This window comes from Pleurodeles waltl, chromosome 1_1 (assembly GCF_031143425.1).
Source record: "Pleurodeles waltl isolate 20211129_DDA chromosome 1_1, aPleWal1.hap1.20221129, whole genome shotgun sequence".
Classification (NCBI taxonomy): Eukaryota; Metazoa; Chordata; class Amphibia; order Caudata; family Salamandridae; genus Pleurodeles; species Pleurodeles waltl.
The window spans coordinates 408,710,927-408,731,264 of NC_090436.1; the positions used below are offsets into that span (position 1 = coordinate 408,710,927).

At 47.2% G+C, this 20,338-nt stretch overlaps 1 protein-coding gene across 1 annotated transcript in view; it reads left to right on the forward strand.

The window, feature by feature from the left end:
- CERT1 (ceramide transporter 1) overlaps nt 1-20,338 on the forward strand; it is a 592,287-nt gene that overhangs the window by 370,697 nt on the left and 201,252 nt on the right. Inside the window, exon 11 of the mRNA XM_069223744.1 lies at nt 8,713-8,808. Within this exon, the coding sequence (XP_069079845.1) occupies nt 8,713-8,808 (96 nt within the window). The remainder of the gene's footprint in view (nt 1-8,712; nt 8,809-20,338) is intronic.

The following is a 20,338-nucleotide window of genomic DNA, read 5'->3' on the forward strand; positions in this document are numbered from 1 at the left end:
CCTTAGTCGGTCCAGCGTGCTCTGCCTTCCAGTCCAGCAAGAACTCTGTTCTCGGAGGGGAGGGGGGTGGGGGGGGGGGGGGTCTACTGTTAACCCTTAAGGAGAGCCTCAGTTCATACAGATTATGCTGTGCTGTTGAGAGCCTGCTGGTAGAAGACCCAGGCTCCCAATCCCCTATCGGTGTTTTTTGTATGCTCTGGTGTTTTTCCGAGTTAACCATTTCCTGGATCTTGAGGACCTAGGTGCTTCTTCCGAATTAGTCTCTGGAGTCCCTCCCCCCCCCCCCCCTCACCATTCTCCTCTGAGTGCGGGATGCCAAGCAGCATCATTGCCTAAAGTAGGTCAGTAACGTGATCTGCCTTGTTGTGTAACTCGGAGGCCAGGCCAAAGGGGAAGGTCCATCGATACAGGACATGGTCTGTCCTTAATTTGTCTGTTATTGGCTTAAATTGTTGTCTCTGAGCTAGCGTGACTGGAGCTATATCTTGGAAAAGGACACATGATTCTCCCTTGAACTGTTTTTATCTTCAGGTGTGTCTCACAAATTATCTTCTGGAACAGGCCCATTACGAAGGATTTGAAGAGACCCTTCCTCCTCCTCTGCCAAATTTCGTATTCTGATTTTGTCATGCCGTGTCCTGTTTTCCATGTCTTCTTAAGTATGGCAGTCTGAAGTTGCTGAATGAGAGATTGCGTTATTGCAGTTAATTTGCTGGAACCGACTTCCAGCTCCTCAATCTTCGCCTCTACGTCCAGAATCCTAGTGCCCACAGAGTCCACATCTTGCCGCAGCGTGGAAAGTTTATGGTTGATCTGCTTGCAGCGTTTCCAGGGAAGAAGTAATGTCCTCCTTCAACTCTTCTTATGGTTCCTTTTTTAAAGTCTCTCAGGGTGACAAGCAGTTGTTCTCGTGTAAGGGCCATCCTGTCGGTCGCATATGGGGCCGTTTCCACTTCGACAAGGGCAAAGTATTTGGAAACTCTGTTGGTATGTTTTTTGGGTGACATGTGTTTCATTAGTAGTCTCTGATAGCCCACCTGGAGCCTGCCTTTGCAGTTGTTTGTAAGTAGCTGCTGTTTTAATTTTGATCCCTGTATTGCAGTAGCTCTCCAGTGCTGCCAGATAGAGCCTGATGCATCCGCTCAAGGTGTAATTACATTGGCTTATGTAAGCTGGGGTCGTGTGCGCTGGTATAATTTTCTGTTTTCCTCACCGTACTGATATGAGTTCAGAGCTATTCTTCAGTGTTTACTGATTCCCTTGCATTTGTTCACTTGCACTATTTCATATGCCTTCTCATAGGGCTTATGCCCTCTGGAAGCTCCTAAACAGCCCTTTTCACCTCCCCGGCCCTCCCCACCCCCCAGGTAAGTCTCCTGACAGGAACCAAAATGGTTTCTTGAAAGAAGCACTAAAAACTGGGTCCTCTTCTTCCTTGAGGAAGTGATTCCTTGGCAGGCTCGGTTTGAAGTTTTGGTAGTGGTGTTACTGAGTGCTTGCCTCTTTCTTGTCCTCTTTGTAGCCATCCTGGTTCTCCAAAATTTTAAACTACAGTTTCTGTTTCCATCTGCCTATCTTTTCCAAGTTGTTGTCTCTCTGCAGGGTCATTCAGTATATCTTTAGGACTATCCTGCATCCATGTGACCCAGTCCCTAAGTGGGTGGGCTTGCTCCTGCTGGTTCAGTGGAGATTGTGGCAGCTCCGATCAGATGCTCCATGCCCTCAAAGATTCTGTCCTCTGCAATTTATGAATACTTTTTTTCTGCTCACAAAGGCTAACTCCAATGTTTTTGGAAACTGACACTCATCCCTCCTTAGAATGGGGATGCTAAACCCTGCGTATACTTCAAAAATGCTAGTTGGTACATTCTCAGAGTGTAATGTCCTTTATTCATCGGTCCATCCTTCAGCAGAAGTCTATTCATTCATTTGGTGGTACTGAAGGGAGCTTGACTGGCTTTTACTAATTGCGGAGCTGAAGTGCAGTACCTTGATAGAACTCCTGCAGCTGTCTTTTGTGATCCCAGAAACTTTTTTTTTAGTTAAATGAAGCATTGCTGGAACCTGTAATGGCGTGCTAGGAGAACTTTGAGGCTCAGCAGTACATAATGCATCGCTCTGCATTGTAGGCCGTAGCATTACTTTCCTAAATTCTTATTGATGCTGCCTTCTCCAGAAACCTTGGTGTTTTGGGTATCATCAGCAAAGCTAACCCCAGTTGTTCCCCACTGCTCCTAACAACTTGACTCTGTGGGCCAAAATGTTTTCTATTCAGGCAGTTTATCCCTGCGGACTGCCTATGCCACATGCCTCCTTCAAATTTGTCTACACCTTGTGAAAATTTGGCAACTGTTTAGATCCTTTCAAACAAGTTCTTAAATGTGTCCAGAATTCAGCTGACCCAATGGCCTGATACATGGTTACCGTAGTCTGTCTTCATAGGTACACTTAGATGCTTTCCATGGCCTTTTTGAGAAGATATTGGTGTGGCCTTACTGGGCATTGTTTGTAACTCAAGAGTAGCCACACAACTGCACCATATCTGAGCCTAGCATCCCTTTTCACCAAGTATTGTCTCTTCTAGGGCTTTTCCAGGGGCCAACCCTCTGGGCATCTTCAACCTTCGTTGCTGCTCCAGACCCCACAACATTTCAGCCTGTCCTATCAGGGGTGGAGTGCACCTGAGGGGCTGCATCAGCTTCAGTCTCCTGTATTTTCTGCTGAATATGTCGCTACAAACCTTTTTGATTCACCCTCACTCTGCCATCAGTAGGAGGAAGTTTCTGATTTCTGACCAGTTGAAAGATGATCACATTGGCTTGTGGAGTGCTCTAGCTTATCGTCAAAGATTTTGCCCTTCCCTTCCACGTCTCCATACTATCCACCTTCAGCAAGAATTTGCTTTCTGTACATGCTTCACTTTTGAATGCAGATGTTCCTTGCTTATTGCCCATAAAAGTGGTTCCACTGTAGAAGAGTGACTCTACTATATGGTTCCCAAAAAGGGATGGAGAGGTCTGGCCCATTATGGACACGAGGCTGAAATTTATGTTGTGCAGGACGAGTTCAATATGATGTTCTTGGGTCAGGTTCTTGTGGCCTTCAATGCACAAAATTCAGTGGTGTACCTGAATGGTAAAAGCATGTTTACATTTGAATGAATGAAAACGTAATTTTTATAGCAGACCGCTACAGAACAGAGTATCCCAGCACTCTGGCGCTTAGGAGCTGGAGAATGAGAAGCAGAGAACCGCGTGTCCTACCACCAGTTAACTTTTGAAATAAGAAAGTTTTCAGTTCCTTTTTAATTCTGACTTCATCTGTGATGGTCCTGAGGTGCCCAGGAAACGTTAATAGACCAGGCTCCCTCCCAACCTTGGAGGGGATTCTGCCCAAACAGGAATTTGTTTTATTTATCCTTCAACCAGTCAAGCAGCACAGCCTTAGAACATGCAAAAGCATCATTAACCTTCGCAGAATCCCCGTCAAATGCAATTAAAAGCTGGGTATCCTCTGGATATGAGATGACTGATACCAAAGGTCTCCACCAGATATGCGATCAGAGAGCTATATATGTTACACAAATAGCGTGGGACTTGTAAAAGACCCCTGAGGCACTCCCCATGTCAGCCTTTTTGCTCCTTTTCCTGATCTTCCTTGCTGCATATACACCCCTTTGAGTGTTCATCATGGTCACAACTTTACTTGCCCATGTATTTCAGCTGCTGGATCCTCTCGTGCTCTAGCAATGGAATTTCTGCAGTGCATCATGACCATCTTACACAAATTGACCTTTTGCTTCAACGTCCAGAAATCCCATCTCGTCCTACAGAGGCTGACCCTCTCATTTCTGCAGGGTTGGGTATGACCTTCTTGAAGGCTTTTCTTTCTCCTCAGTGAATTACCCTTTAGTGGTGCTGGGACTGTAGTAGCTCCAACATCATTGGAGCTACTTGACTGGGCTGTAACTGTACTTCCAGACTTTATTTGGTGGATGTGCACCTCTACTCAATTGGTGGGTCACCCCTTCTGCCCTCTTCATTCACAAACCTCAGTTGTTAAAAAATCTTCTTTGTTGGGCTCAGCTGCTCAGTTGTGCACGATGATTAAAAAAAGCAGTGGTTCACAATGGTCCTAATCTGAAAATGCTCAAGCAGCAGTCTCCATGTAGTCTTGAGAGTACGCTTTTATTTATTTATTATTGTATTTTTATTTATTTTATTTTTAACTGCTTTAGTGCGGCCGTCAGCCACTGGCCTACGCCCACACTACCTCCCTGGGGCAGGTCACGACCAATGGCCGACACCAGGGAGGGGGTTAAAAAATCCTCGGGTGCATTGTACTGTAAGATTTTTTTTTTTATATATGTAAAATTACCCTAGGAGACACGGAGGATCTTCTGTGTCTCCCTCCGCCCCACCCGCCCCTTTGTGACTTCAGCGCGCCTCAAGCTGACGGGTGACCCACTGTGGGGGCAATTATTTTATTTTTTTAAATTAGTTGTATGGTTTCCCTGGGGGCCACTATGGCCTCCAGGGAAACCTTATAGCTAATAAAAAAAAAATATATAGATCTATATATAGAAATATGTTCGATGTCATGTGTATCAGCAGATACACATGCTATTTATTGCTATGCATTGCTTCTGCCATTCCTGTGTTGAGCTCGGAGTGATACAAGTTGTTTTTCTTCTAAGAAGTCTTTTCGGAGTCATGGGATTGAGTGACTCTTCCTCTCGGTCATACTGCGCATGGGCATCGACTCCATTGTTTATTTTCTTTCCGCTGTCTGGTTTGGGCGTGTTTCCTCTCGCCCCGAGAGTAAGATTCAGAAACCTTAGATAACTTTCTTTAACCATCCGTATTGTTTTGATCCTGTTTCCACCCATAGTAGAACCGATAGTACAGTTGAAAGCCAAATTTCGCCCTTCGGGGCCCAAGTGCCCATCTCGGGCCTGTTCGGCCTACTACGTCGAAGCCTGATAGATTGGACATTTCGATTTTGTCCTCTGCCACGCAAGATTTCCATACACAGACCAACACCTTGTATGTAATCTGTATCTGTCTCCCGATCACCAAGAAGAGGATTGTGAGGCCTGTTGATCGTTTCGATCCAAGGTGACCCTGCGTGACCGGAGAGCCAGGAGACTGGAAATGGTGTAGAAGAGTACCGAGTTTATCGACACCATGGAGGAAGACAGGCGGAAATGGCAGTTTCCATCCGAGACACCGACTCTGGGGGGGGGGAAAAAAAACTTGGAGGACGATAGACTCGTCACTGCCAGTCAGCACGTGAGTATGACTGCCCCTACACCCACTCCTCAAAAGTCCTCGAAGGCCTTGGGTGCACCACTGTCAGAGAGCCATGGTTTGACCTGCAAGAAAATACTCATCGACCGACCTTCGGGTTTGGTGCCGAAAAAGTCCACACCGCCTTCGATACCGGAGCTGAGCAAGTTCACCAAAAGCTCAACTTCCAACCCAAAGCCTTTGTTTCAACTATTCGGAGTCGAAGCCTCAACGTCCTGCCTCGAAGCCAAAACAACCGGCTGCATTTTCGGGCCCAAATAAACTGCCCTCTTTGGAGCCGAAATGTTTTCTTATTCAGAAGAACAAGGAATTTGAGCCATCTTAAGCAGAGCTCTAAATCATATGACGAACAGTCCTCTAAATCATTCAAACCATCTAAATGTGTTTGAGGACACAGATTCAACCCATTCTTGAAATCATGGATGAGAGACAATCAAGTATCCATATCCATAAAGAGACTGGCAGAATAATCACTGCACCTCCTCTACAGACTAAGAGAAAGTAGCTTTTCAGGAACATTTAGATACTGCTCCACCACCAGCAAAGATTTTCAAACAGAAGAAGTTATTACCTATGCATACTTCTCCCCCTCATTTACCACAACTTTCTTTTTCCCCACCACCCACTAGCCCACCACCTTTGCCTTCACCAACTCATTCCCAAACATATTCTCATGGTGATACGGTTGATCCTTGGGATCTGTATGATCCAGATCCTATACCTGCTAATGACCCGTACTCCTTCCAAACATTCACCACCAGAAGACACGACTGCATACATGCAGGTTATTTCTCGGGCAGCAGTGTACCACGGGGTACTTATGCACGGTGAACCTGTGGAAAAGGATTTCCTTTCTAATACCTTACCCTCCACGCACTCACAATACCAGTGCCTCCCAATGCTACCTGGCATGATAAAACATACAAATGAGATATTCAGTGACCGGTTAAAGCTGGGGTTTTAATACCCTGCATTGACAAAAAATATAAGCCTGTACCTACAGATCCTGCTTACATTACCCACCAAGTACCTCCAGACTCAGTGGTTGTGAGTGCTGCTAGAAAAAGGGCCAATAGTCGGTTGCCAGGGGATGCCCCTCCCCCTTACAGAGTAGGAAATTCAAAGCTGCTGGCAAGAGGGTAGCTACACAAGCAGCTAACCAATGGCAAATTGCAAACTCACAAGCCTTGTTAGCAAGGTATGATAGAGCCCACTGGGACGAGATGCAGGAGCTGTTACAATACCTGCCAAAGGAGTACCAAAAAAGAGCTAATCAAATTGTTGAGGAGGGTTAGGCCATAAGTAATAACCAAATACGGTCTGCCCTTGATGCAGCAGCTAGAAGTGTGAATACTGCTGTCACCATACGCAGACACGCATGGCTACGTTCCAACGGATTTAAGCCAGAAATACAGCAGGCAGTACTGAATGTGCCTTTTGATACACATGTTTGAGCCTGAGGTTGACACCACAATAGAAAAACTCAGGAAGGCCTCTGACACTGCTAAAGCAATGGGAGCCTAATATACAACATCTTACAGAGGCTCCTTTCGTATGCAGCAATTTAGAGGATGATTCATGTCCCAATCCACAGAGGCTTCTTCCTCCCAGTCTAAACAAGGGCAACAACAGCAGTACCAGAGAAGGGGGATTTAGAGGCTCTTATAGAGGCCAACACTTTAAAGCCAGAGGCAAATTCCAGGCCCCAAAACAAGTCACTACCCCATCAAAACAGTGACTTATTAAGCATGCCACAACCCCACACCTCCTGTGGGGGGCAGACTGCAGCAATTCCACTCCCAATGACAAAATATCACCACAGACCAATGGGTACTTTCAATTATCAGCAGTAGTTCTTGCAGAGAATTGATTTCTACCCCTTCAAACATTCCGCCACGTTATCGCAATCACAATTCACAATCACATTCATCGACTAGCAGAATACATCCCAGGAAAACACAATCAGCTAGCGGATCGCCTAAGCAGAACACACCAACAGATACATGAATAGGAAATTCACTCTCAGGTACTTCATCAGTACTTTCGAAAGTGGGGTACACTAGAAATAGACCTATTCGCAACCAGCGAATACGAAAATTGCCAAAACGTCGCGTCCAGACACCCACACCGTCTGTCCAAGGGCCATGCTCTATGGATCAACTGGTCAGGTATATTTGCTTATGCTTTTTCCCCCTCTCCCACTACTTCCATTTCTGGTCAACAAACTGCGTCAGACCTCTCTCACCATGATACTCATAGCCCCAACGTGGGCACGACAACATTGGTACACAACACTCCTAGACCTGTCAGTAGTACCTCCCAACAAACTTCCGAACAGACCGGATTTGTTAACAAAACAAAGGACAAATCAGACATCCAAATTCCAGTGCTCTCAACTTAGCGATTTGGCTCCTGAAGTCCTAGAATTTGGATACCTGCAACTTCCATTAGAATGCATGCAAGTTCTCAAACAAGCACGCAAGCTTACAACTAGACAATACTATGCTAACAAATGGAAACAATTTGTTTATTATTGTCAATCTAAAAATACTGACCCAAATACAGCATCAATACAAGATATTGTATGCTACCTACTTCATTTACAGAAGTCAAATTTAGCTTTCTCATCTACTAAAATTCATCTTACTGCCATATCGGCATATTTACAGACTATACAACATACCTCGCTCTTTAGAGTCTCAGTTATAAAAGCCTTCATGGAAGGACTAAAATGTTATTCCACCTAGAACACCACCAGTTCCTCCTTGGAAACTGAATATTGTCCTCACAAGACTAATGGCCCCACATTTTGAGCCCATGCATTTCTGTGAGATTCAGTTTTTAACCTGGAAAGTTGCTTTCCTAGTAGCGAAGAGTTGGTAAAATACAAGCATTCACTCTTGAGGAACCTTTTTTTCCAAGTACACAAACATAGTCGTACTTAGAACTAATCCAAAATTTCTGCCAAAGGTTGTTTCCCCTTTTCACATAAACCAAACAGTGGAATTTCCAGTCTTCCCACATCCAGATTCAAACGCAGAAAGAGCCCTTCACACTCTTGACCTTAAAAAAGCTCTGATGTATTATGTGGATAGAACAAAAGAATTTAGGAAAACTAAACAACTTTTCGTTGTCTTTCAACAACCACATAAAGGTAATCCTATCTCTAAACAAGGGTTAGCTAGATGGATTGTTAAATGTATTCAAACATCTTACATTGAGGCAAAAAAGGCAACTTTCAGTTATTGATTTGTTTCTATTTACAGATAAATGTTTATCTAACTTGATATATTGTGTGCAAAGTACTTCTCTGTTTGGGAATTCTTGTACTTTAACACAAAATTCAGTTGCATTGGGATGTCATCTTCATGATTTCCCTTTTTTTTTTCTTGTGTTCTTTAAGGTGGAGGAAATGGTACAAAACCACATGACATACTCTCTTCAAGATGTGGGTGGTGATGCTAACTGGCAGCTCGTGGTAGAAGAAGGTGAAATGAAGGTGATATATAGACATTGCTACATGATGGTTATGCTTCAAAAGTACATCTGATAAGATGCTTACGATTATAAAAGTTGTGGTAAAGATTTGTTAATGTCATATTAAATTATAATCGGGAATGTTATAGGTCTAAAAAGGAAACATTTCTTAGGTTTATATTTGTTTGAGGCTATCAACTGTACTTGATATTATGTATATTAGTTACTTCCTGCCCACTCCATTCAGAGTGCTCTTCTACCAGAAACTGTGCTAATCTCTCCAATGGTTTACCTGGTGTCTCCCTCATCTGATCAAGGGCAATTGGTATTGTTCTCCAGCCTCTCCGGAGTATGCCCTGTATTTCTCTCCTGTTCCTTTAGGTTGTCTTGAAACCTGTTCCTCCCTTAACTACATTTTAAATACATAATTGCATATTTAATGTGTCAGTCCACATGGACCTTCATTTGATTAGACTGTTCCACCACTTGAATTGAATACCTCCTCACAAGCTAAGCTAGACAGCTAATTTAGACATGTTGCAGCACTCTCCGTGGTCGTAGCAGTGATCCTTTCTAATGGCCCATCTTCTTACCATCACTTAAACAAGGAAGTAAGGCATTGGACCCCACTGAAACAGTGTCCGGTACCATGAAGGCCAAACAATTGTATATGTTGTGCGAAATTTGGAGGTATGCCAATCCCTTCAGGTGTGTAAGACAGATGGGATATATGCCAGCTCATGAAAATCATTAGGGCCGTGCAGCTTGTATTGGATTAATGGCCTAACTGGGATGCTGACCTTGGATGTACCTGTGACTCAATGTTAAATGGTGATAGTCTCATTTCAAATACCTAGGGCCTGATTACGACCTTGGCGGATGGGATAATCCGTCGCAAACGTGATAGATATCCCACCCGCCGTTTTACAAGTTCCATAGAATATAATGGAACTTGTAATACGGCGGACCGGATATCTGTCACATTTATGACTGAGTATTCCATCCGCCAAGGTCGTAATCAGGCCCCCAAAGCTAGATATTTAAACAATCTCCCACTCTCAGTGCCTCTCCCTCTTTTTCAGCATGCACCATGGGACTATTCCCATAATTGAGCTTAGCTGTGTTTGGACATTTTCTATGTATACCGGCATGAAGTATGCACCATGGTTTTCCCACCAAAACAGATTAAGCACTAGTTTACATTAATCTAGTAATTGGAGTGCAGTACAGGAACAGTTCATATTTTCTTCCACAACTTACCCATCTTTTTGTTCTCCTGTGCACCCACTGATTACTATGTTTTTTGATGAAATAGCCCACTTGACAGAAAATAGGGGGGAGTACTCTAGCATACACATAGGATGAAGCACTGGAAAAATACGGATTAATAATCGGACTAATCAAGAAGGCACAGCAGACAACTAGAAGATTTAATGTGCAGATAAATCAACCAGTTTGTACATGCTGTGATGTCTATACAGTATTGTAGGAAGCTGGCTCTGCAGATACTATATCAAAGTGAGATATAGTGTGCACAGAGTCCAGGGGTTCCCCAGAGGATTAACAGAGGCTAAAGTAGATAATACTAATGCTCTCTTTTGTAGTAGTGTGGTCGAGCAGTTAGGCTTATCAGAGGGTAGTGCAAAGCATTTGCACACACGATCAATAGAAGAGGCACACTCAATGACTTAACTCCATACCAATGACTTTTATGTTGCAAAAATATATTTTCTTTATTTTTAGAACCATAAGATTCAAGTTGCAGGTAAGTACTTCGAAAGATTCGTATTTCACACAGGTATCAACAGTACTTTGTTTGAAATTGGTAAGTAATACAGTTTATAAAACTGACACTGCAATTTTCTGAAACAGTTCCTGGGGGGAAGAAATGTTAGATCGTTTTACAGGTAAGTACAACAATTATAGTTTCACTCTCCAGGTTTTAGGAAGTCCACCGGTTGGGGTTCAAGTTAACACCAAACACCCACCACCAGCAACACTGGGCCGGCCGGGTGCAGAGGTCAAAGTTGAGCAAATTTAACGTGGGCTCTTAAGGAGATAGGGGGCACTCGTAATCAGGTCGGCCAGTGTAGGAAAGTACCATCTTGCCTGGCATGTTACCCCCATATTTCACTGTATATATGTTGTTTTAGTGTATGTGTCACTGGGACCCTGCCAGCCAGGGCCCCAGTGCTCATAAGTGTGCCCTTTAGGTGTTCCCTGTGTGAAGACTGTCTCACTGAGGCTCTGCTAACCAGAACCTCAGTGGTTATGCGCTCTCTGCTTTCTAAATTGTCACTAACAGGCTAGTGACCAATTTCACCAATTCACATTGGCATACTGGAACACCCTTATAATTCCCTAGTATATGGTACTGAGGTACCCAGGGTGTTGGGGTTCCAGGAGATCCCTATGGGCTGCAGCATTTCTTTTGCCACCCATAGGGAGTTCTGACAATTCTTACACAGGCCTGCCACAGCAGCCTGAGTGAAATAACGTCCACGTTATTTCACAGCCATTTACCACTGCACTTAAGTAACTTATAAGTCAACTATATGTCTAACCTTTACCTGGCAAAGGTTGGGTGCTAAGTTAATTAGTGTGTGGGCACCCTTGCACTAGCCAAGGTGCCCCCACATCATTCAGGGCAAATTCCCCGGACTTTGAGAGTGTGGGGACACCATTACACGCGTGCATCACTACCTATGTATAGCGTCACAATGGTAACTCCGAACATGGCCATGTAACATGTCTAAGATCATGGAATTGTCACCATTCTGGCATTGGGGAGACAATTCCATGATCCCCCGAGTCTCTAGCACAGACCCGGGTACTGCCAAACTACCTTTCCCGGGGTTTCACTGCAGCTGCTGCTACTGCCAACCCCTCAGACAGGTTTCTGCCCTCCTGGGGTCCAGCCAGGCTTGGCCCAGGAAGGCAGAACAAAGGACTTCCTCAGAGAGAGGGTGTTACACCCTCTCCCTTTGGAAAAAGGTGTCAGGGCTGGGGAGGAGTAGCCTCCCCCAGCCTCTGGAAATGCTTTGATGGGCACAGATGGTGCCCATCTCTGCATAAGCCAGTCTACACCGGTTCAGGGATCCCCCAACCCTGCTCTGGCGTGAAACTGGACAAAGGAAAGGGGAGTGACCACTCCCCTGACCTGCACCTCCCAGGGGAGGTGCCCAGAGGTCCTCCAGTGTGCTCCTGACCTCTGCGCACCTCCCAGGGGAGGTGCCCAGAGGTCCTCCAGTGTGCTCCAGACCTCTGCCATCTTGGGAACAGAGGTGCTGCTGGCACACTGGACTGCTCTGAGTGGCCAGTGCCAGCAGGTGACGTCAGAGACTCCTTCTGATAGGCTCTTACCTGTGTTGCTAGCCTATCCTCCTTCCTAGGTAGCCAAACCTCCTTTTCGGGCTATTTTGGGTCTCTGCTTTGGGGAATTTTTTAGATAACAAATGCAAGAGCTCATCAGAGTTCCTCTGCATCTCTCTCTTCACCTTCTGCCAAAGGATCGACCGCTGACTGCTCTGGACGCCTGCAAAACCGCAACAAAGTAGCAAAGACGACTACTGCAACCTTCTCGCCTGTTTCCTGGTGGTGCATGCTCTGAGGGTAGCCTGCCTCCTTCTTGCACCAGGAGCTCTGAAGAAATCTCCCGTGGAATCCTCCCCCTGCAACCGCAGGCAACAAAAGACTGCATTACCGGTCCTCTGGGTCCCCTCTCAGCACGATCAGCGTGGTCCCTGGAACTCAGCAACTCTGTCCAAGTGACTCCCACAGTCCAGTGACTCTTCAGTACAAGTTTGGTGGAGGTAAGTCCTTGCCTTCCCACGCTAGACTGCATTGCTGGGTACTGCGTGATTTGCAGCTGCTCCGGCTCCTGTGCACTCTTCCAGGATTTCCTTCGTGCAAGCCAAGTCTGCGTCCCGACACTCTAACCTGCAGTGCACAACCTCCTGAGTTGTCCTCCGGCGTCGTGGGACTCCCTTTTGTGTCTTCGGGTGAGCTCCGGTTCACTCCTCTTCCAAGTGCCTGTTCTGGTACTTCTGCGGGTGCTGCCTGCTTCTGTGAGGGCTCCCTGACTTGCTGGGCGCCCCCTCTGTCTCCTCATCCAAGTGGCGACATCCATTCGTGGTTCCCATTCCACTTTTGGAGTATATGGTTTGTGTTGCCCCTATACCTGTGTGCTCCTATTGCTACTGTAATTCTACATTGCTTGCATTACTTCCTTTTGCTATTGCTACATATTTTTGATATTGTGTACATATATCTTGTGTATATTTGGCATCCTCATACTGAGGGTACTCACTGAGATACTTTTGGCATATTGTCATAAAAATAAAGAACCTTTATTTTTAGTATATCTTTGTATTGTGTTTTCTTATGATATTGTGCATATGACACCAGTGGTACAGTAGGAGCTTTGCATGTCTCCTAGTTCAGCCTAAGCTGCTCTGCTATAGCTACCTTCTATCAGCCTAAGCTGCTAGAAACACCTCTTCTACACTAATAAGGGATAACTGGACCTGGTACAGAGTGTAAGTACCCCTTGGTACCCACTACAAGCCAGGCCAGCCTCCTACAGCCAGCAGTTAAGTACCTGTGACTCGGAGGGCAGACCGGGGGGTTTAGGAGAGCACTGGAGGGGCCACAAGTAGGCACCAAACATACACCCTCAGCGGCACAGGGACGGTTGGTTGCAGGGTGCAAGGAGGAAGTCTGGTTTCTAATGCTCCTCTATGTGGAGATCTCTGGGGTCACTCTGAGGCTGCAGGTGAGGTCCAGAGGGGTGTCTCGGGCACACCACCGGTTGGACAGGGAGGAGGGCTGCCTGCTGAACGTTGAGGCACCGGGGGTCGGCTTCTCCAAGGCCTGGGGGCTAAGGGTGCAGTGTGTTAGGCGTCGGATATCTTCGTCCAGAGCTTCGCAGTCAGGGGGGTCCTCGGGATTCCCTTTGCAGGCGCTGTCGTGGAGGAGTGGAGAGGTCAACCCAGGGTGGGCATTTGCTTGCAATTGCCTGGGGACCCTCTCTTGTTGGTGGACCACCTAGACCCTGGCAGTGGGCGTCTGGTGCACAGGGGTCAAGACTCAAGTATCCGGAGTAAGGTTGGAGTCCTTGGTTGTAGGTGTCTTTAGACAGAGCCGCTGTCCTCTGGAGTTCTTGGTCCTTTTGGGTGCAGGGCAGTCCTCTGGAGTTGGCAGAGGTCACTGGGCCTGCTGGACGCGTCGCTGGTCTTTTTGCAGGTCCTTTGAAGCAGGAGACAGGCCAGTAGGGCTGGGGCCAAAGCAGTTGTCGTCTTCCTTCTTCTCTGCTGGGGGTTTCAGCTTAGCAGTCCTTCTTGTATGTTGACAGGAATTTGGGGAGCTGGTTTCAGGGAGGCCTTTAAATCCTAGATTTAGGGGCATTTTAGGGGTCCGAGGGCATTAGCCAATTGCTTCACCCTCCTTGTGCCCACTCCCTTTGGGTAGGGGGGCACATTCCTATCCCTATTGATCCCTGTCCTCCAAACCAAGACTGAGGATTCTGCAGGGGTGGTCCTGGCTGGAGTGTCACTCCTCCCTGTTTTCCCTAATTTTCCCGCCGGACTTGCCACCAAAGGTGAGGCTTTGTCCAGGTGGCGGGCATCTCCACTAGCTGGAGTGCCCTGGGGCACTGTAACCCGAGGCTTGAGCCTTTATGGCTCACCACCAGGTGTTCCAGTTCCTGCAGGGGGAGGTGTGAAGCACCTCCACCCAGGACAGGCTTTGTTTCTCACCACAGAGTACACAAAGGCACTCACCCCATGTGGTCAGAAACTTGTCTGAAAGTGGCAGGCTGGCACAGACCGGTCTGTCCTACACTATCAGTTTGGCTAACATACAGGGGGCATCTCTAAGATGCCCTCTGTGTGCATTTTTCAATATATCGCACACTGGCATCAGTTTTTTTTTTTTTTTTTTTTTTTTTTTTTTTTTTTTGCTGAGATGTTTGATACCAAACTTCCCAGTATTCAGTGAAGCCATTATGGTGCTGTGGAGTTAGTAGTGACAAACTCCCAACCCATATACTCAATATGACTACATTGCACTTACAATGTCTAAGAATGGACTTAGACACTGTAGGGGCATATTGCTCAGGCAGCTATTCCCTCATCTGTGGTACAGTGCACCCTGCCTTAGGGCTGAAAAGGCCCGTTAGAGGGATGACTTACCTATGCCAAAGACAGTGGTTTGTGGGCATGGCACCCTGGGAGGGGTGCCATGTCACTGTCTTTTTCTCCCCACCAGCACACACAAGCTGCCAGGCAGTGTGCATGTGCTGGGTCAGGGGTCCCCTAGAGTGGCAGAAGCCCTTAAAGACCTTCCCTGGCCACAGGGTCCTTGGTATCATGGGTACCTTTTACAAGGAACTTAACTGTGTGCCAGGGCTGTGCCAATTGTGGAAACAAAGGTACAGTTTTAGTGAAAGGACACTGGGGCTAGGACCTGGTTAGCAGCCCACTTTCAGAGCTGGCATCAACACTAGGCAGAAAGTAGGGGGGGGGGGTAAGCATGCCAACAGTGGCACTTTCCTACAAGTCCCACAGAGCAAAATGGGTACAGCAAGCCATTAGAAACCATCTTTCTGCAAGAGTAATAAGTTCATGGAGAAGTGGTATTCCATACTAAACAAATGTTAGCTCGATTTGATTATTTTTATTATTGAAGAACTATCAAATGTTCTTAATCTTGATAGAGAAATTGCAACAATAAAAAAAATTAATTGTCATAAGATTGGAACAAGAGGAACTAAAGAATTAATTCTAAGACATTAACGAGCAAGTTGATGGGGGCGTGGTTATGCAAGATGGCCGTCGGGATGCCCACCTAGGAGGCTCTCGATAACCCTGTCGTAATCCGCCAATATCCTGCTGCACTTGCAACACTTTAGCCATGGACCTGTCAGGGGATTTATGAATATTGACCCCTGCGCCTGCTGACTGTCTCTCTCGGGGCCCAGGAGCTCTCCTGCAAGGCAGTGAGGAAGAGCCCAGGACTGGCCTGGTGTGTGGCGGCTGCCTGGCCCTGGATGTGGATGCTCTTTCCTCCATCTCCTTCTCCCCCCCCCCTTCCAGTTCCCTCCACCAACTCAAGGTGGCTGAGGGGTTGCCCATCAACTAGGAGGCCGCGGTGAAGGTGGGCTGGTCTTGAGGCTCAGAGAATATCACCAGGTGATGCAGCGTTGAGAGGTGCTCCCGCTGGGCACAGCCTGAAATGCAAGACTGAGGCACAGACAGGACGCAAGCCTTGTTTTTAGGTGCCAGCCTGGTTGAGTATATAGGCCCCTACTCTAATTTAACCTCTCCAACCCCCACACCTCTTCCCCCCCCCCGCCTATTAGGAAGGAAGTGGTTGTAGGCTCCATTGGACCATGGTGACAACAAGAGGGACTTGAATTGGGCCTGCTTTGGCTCGCGACTAGTCGTTGGCCTGCAACGGTAAACAGCACAATGAGGGCACAGCCAACCACCCACTGGCAGTCTTCACTGAGCAGAGCCCTGAATGTAATCTTAAAATATCTGTGGCATATGACCTAGACCAATTTTGAACAGCCCCAGGACCCTCACGGGGGTCCTTATTGGGCCCCACGGACGTGGGGGACGCTGGTTGGGCTGAGTGGCATGGTAGGAGGAACGGGGCGTGCCTGCTGGTGATGGGGATGCTGTGTACAGCCCTGAGCCCCCTGGACTATTAAGAACTTCCAAAGCGCATTGAGCTCCTGATCAATCAGTAGGGCCCCCTTTCTATTTGGGGATCTGAATTGGTACCATGCCCCCAGCGGGGGAACCAGTCCAGGTCACTGATAAGGGGGCTGAAGAGGGATGGACTGTAAGAACTCACCTTCGGAGGTGTTGACCCACTTAAACTGAACTTATCTTTATCCCAGTCGGGTAGGTGACCTTCACTGGGGGGGCCCTTAATCGAGGCCCCATAATGGGGAAGAATCGCCAGCCTGGACCCTCACAGGGGAACACCAGGAAGGCACTATATGACCCTGGCATAATCTTCTCAGTGCCATACCACGGGCGGGGGGGGGGGGGGGGGCTAAGATATCGACACCACAGTTGGGGAGCCCTCAATAGTGGTCTTTCTGGTGGCCATCCAGGGCACTAGAACTGCTTTAGAAAATAACATTGAAACAGTGGCCCTGGAAGTCATCCTCCTGCGCACTGATCTCTGTAAGGTGACTGACAAGGTCCGAGTGGCAGAGGGCTCCATTTGGGGAACTCTGGACCAAAGTGGCCTTCCAGCGCAAGAAGATGTGGAAGTCTCTTCATTATCAGAGACCTTAGAGGTGTGGGTGGAGGATGCAGAGGGCAGGCCACGCCACAACAGCGTCAGACTACGGGCTTTCTGGAGCAAGCGGAGAAAGGGGCTACTGAGCAATTTGTTGAACACAGGATCAGTAACGCTTTCAATCCAACCAGGATATACCCCATGTTCACAGTAGAAAGCGCACGGTTTCCTGGTGCTCCGCAGAGGGCCATCATCAACCGTATCCTGAATTATAAAGATGGGGATTGTATCCTGCAAACAGCCAGGGGAATGGACATCTAAATTTGAGTATTACAAAACATGTATTTATCCGGACTACACCACAAAAGTGCAGGGAGCTTGTAAACCTTTTTGGAGGTCAAGGACAAGCTGTGGGCCATGGACATCCGCTGCATGTTTTTGTACCTCTGTAGATTGCGAGTGATGTCTGGAGGCACCTTGAATTGTTTTGACAACCGTGAGAATTTTTGGAGGTGGCTGGAGATTTGGCACAAGTTGTCCAGGGGAGGCTCCAGACCCAGAGGGACTAGCTGGGTCTAGGGTCCATCAATCATCTCTCAAACCCAGATTGGTCATTGCTGTTTTCAGTGAGCCCATCATCAGCAATTTAGTGCCCTCCCTCGGGGGGCTGATTAAGCTTGAGAAGGACCCAACGGATCCCACCTCCTATCTGCCCCTCACCATGCTCAATACAAATATAAAGATTCTTGTGTAAACTCTTAGTCACTAGGATGCAGGCAGTGGTCCAGAATCTGGTGCACAAGGACCAGTGCAGCTTTCTGCTGTCCCACAGTACCTCCTACAGTCTACACCGCCTGGCACATGTGCTGCATGTAAAGGAGGAATGCAAGGAAGAGTTGGTGTTAGTCGTGGCCGTGCTGAGGGGCATGGGCTTTGTACCTTAATTCTGTGCATGGATACAACTATTAAATACTAAACTCTGTATATGGGTGAGGGTGGGTGGGGTCCTATACAAGCCCATGGTGGTGGAGAGGGAACATAGTCAGGGGTGTCACCTTACACCCCTCCTCTTCACACTTGCAATTGAGCCCAGACTATACTGCTGCAGAGGGACATGAGGCCCTGGGGAATTCAGGTGGGCGAGACTTCAGACGTAATCATTGTATGCCAGAGACACTGGTGTATGTCCAATCTCTGGTGGAGGCAGTCCCTCAGATGATGCAAATATGGACCACATTTGGAGATATATCTGACCTTTGTGCAACAAACACAAATCACTGTTACTTGGGGGTGAGGGGTGGGGAGTAAGGGGTTGGAGGGTGGGGTGGGAGGGGGAGACTGAGGGCCCAGACCCAGTTGCCACCAGTGGGGCTCCCTTGGGAGATGGATGGGTTTTAATATCCGAGTATCTGGCTCACACACACACACACACACACAGGCACAATGCAAGCATAAGAATGTGGACCGGGTCCTGAAGGGACTCAAAGGCTCTGTAACTTTTTGGATAAGCTCCCACTGTCTTTAATAGGTAGAGTGGCGATAGTGAAGATGGTCTTTCTCCCACGGTGCTTATACCTAGTTCAGAGCTCCCTATTCCCGCTTGAAACACGATGTGTTTTTTTTTTTTTCTCCTCAAAGGTTGGACACTCTAATGGTGTCCCTGGTATGGGCAGGTGAACACAGCAGGTTGCCCCTGGACATCCTTAGAAGAGATTTAGAGGACGGAGGACTCGCTGTCCCATATATACAATACTATTATGTGGCTTGCGCGCTGAGCTGCAGCATGCCGATAGATGGTTAACAGACCCGAGCAATTGGGAGAAGAGACTTCTGGGAACTCAACAAGAAGGAGATACACTGCCTAGAATACTGCTGCAGGGAGGTAGATAAGCATGACCCCTGCTTTACCTGATTAGGCACACAGCTGAACTATTGGAGAAGGTGGTCAAGAGGGTTAATAGGTCGGTTCCCTTTGCCAGGGAGCTACGGCTATGGGACCTTGATGCTTTCGGAGTGATATATGCAGACATGTCTATTGGTAGAGGGATGAGGGATGTCAGTTGGCAGGAGACTTGTACACCGGAGAGCAGTTCATCTCCCTTCAAGGTGCTCAGGAAGTGTTTGAGTTGGGCCCCAGGCAGTTTATACACTAGGCCTAAGAGAGCAGCATGTGATTTGTGGATAACCTTCCCGGAATCCCGCCTTTCCCTGCCCCCCCTTAAACCCTTAATCACCTTATCACTCACCTTATTTTACCGGGTGCTTCAGAGGAGGATAGGAAAAATAGATCCTTTCCAGCACGTGGAGCCTGGGACAGAGAACTGGGGATCTGCTTGAGGATTAAGACCTGGCGGCAGCACAGGTCTATATTATTGTATTTCAAGTTCTTGCACTGCATCTACATAACACCCCACAAGAAAAGAAAAAATAGACCCCTCTAGAGAATCTAGGTGCACGTGATGTGGGGAAACTGAATGCCACCTTCTTGCACTTGGCTTGGGAGTGTGTAGCGATGCAGTCCTGCTAGGGACAGGTGATACCACTTTTTCTGGAGGCCACAGGAATAGCTATCCCCTTATGTCCTACAGCCTGTCTCTTGGGTATAGTGACGAAACCCAAATGGTTGAAGATACTGCACACGCTTGCGCTACTACCTCTACTCATTGCGGATGTAGGATTGAAATTGGGTGGTTGGACTCCAGGGCCCCCTTGGTAGGTCACTGGTTGTGGGACGGGACGGGGGGGGTGGGGGGAACCGAAACACCTACCAGTATCGTTAGATTAAGTACACAAGTGGAACTCCGAAACCAATCTGTACAACTAAGAATAGGCACAATAGCGCTCACATAGAAAGAAGGGGTTGAATTACAGCATGAGCTATTGTAAATTAAGAACTATAATGAAATTGGAAAAAATCTTAGATGTTGAGCATACCTCTCGACCTGTGTGAAAATGTTGCAACTAGATCAGTGGCTCTCCGAAAGTGCTGAAAAAGGGTAAATTGAATACTGAAATAAAAACTCGAACAATAAAGGGGGTCCTCCAGTGTTACCCCGAGCAATCCACACAAAAAGGTTATTGCACTTGATGAGTAAGCGGAATCTCTAGTGTATATCCACTGGACCTGATTGTCCTAACCAGACATATGAGAAACAACCATGGTTCTGATCCACATTGGGCAAGGAACAAAGTAAAGCTATGATGCATAAGGTGTATATTAAACATCAGTGTTAGCATTAACAATAGCAAGTTGGAATGAGAACATAAAGAAATTGCAGACTGGAAATCCAGTGAAA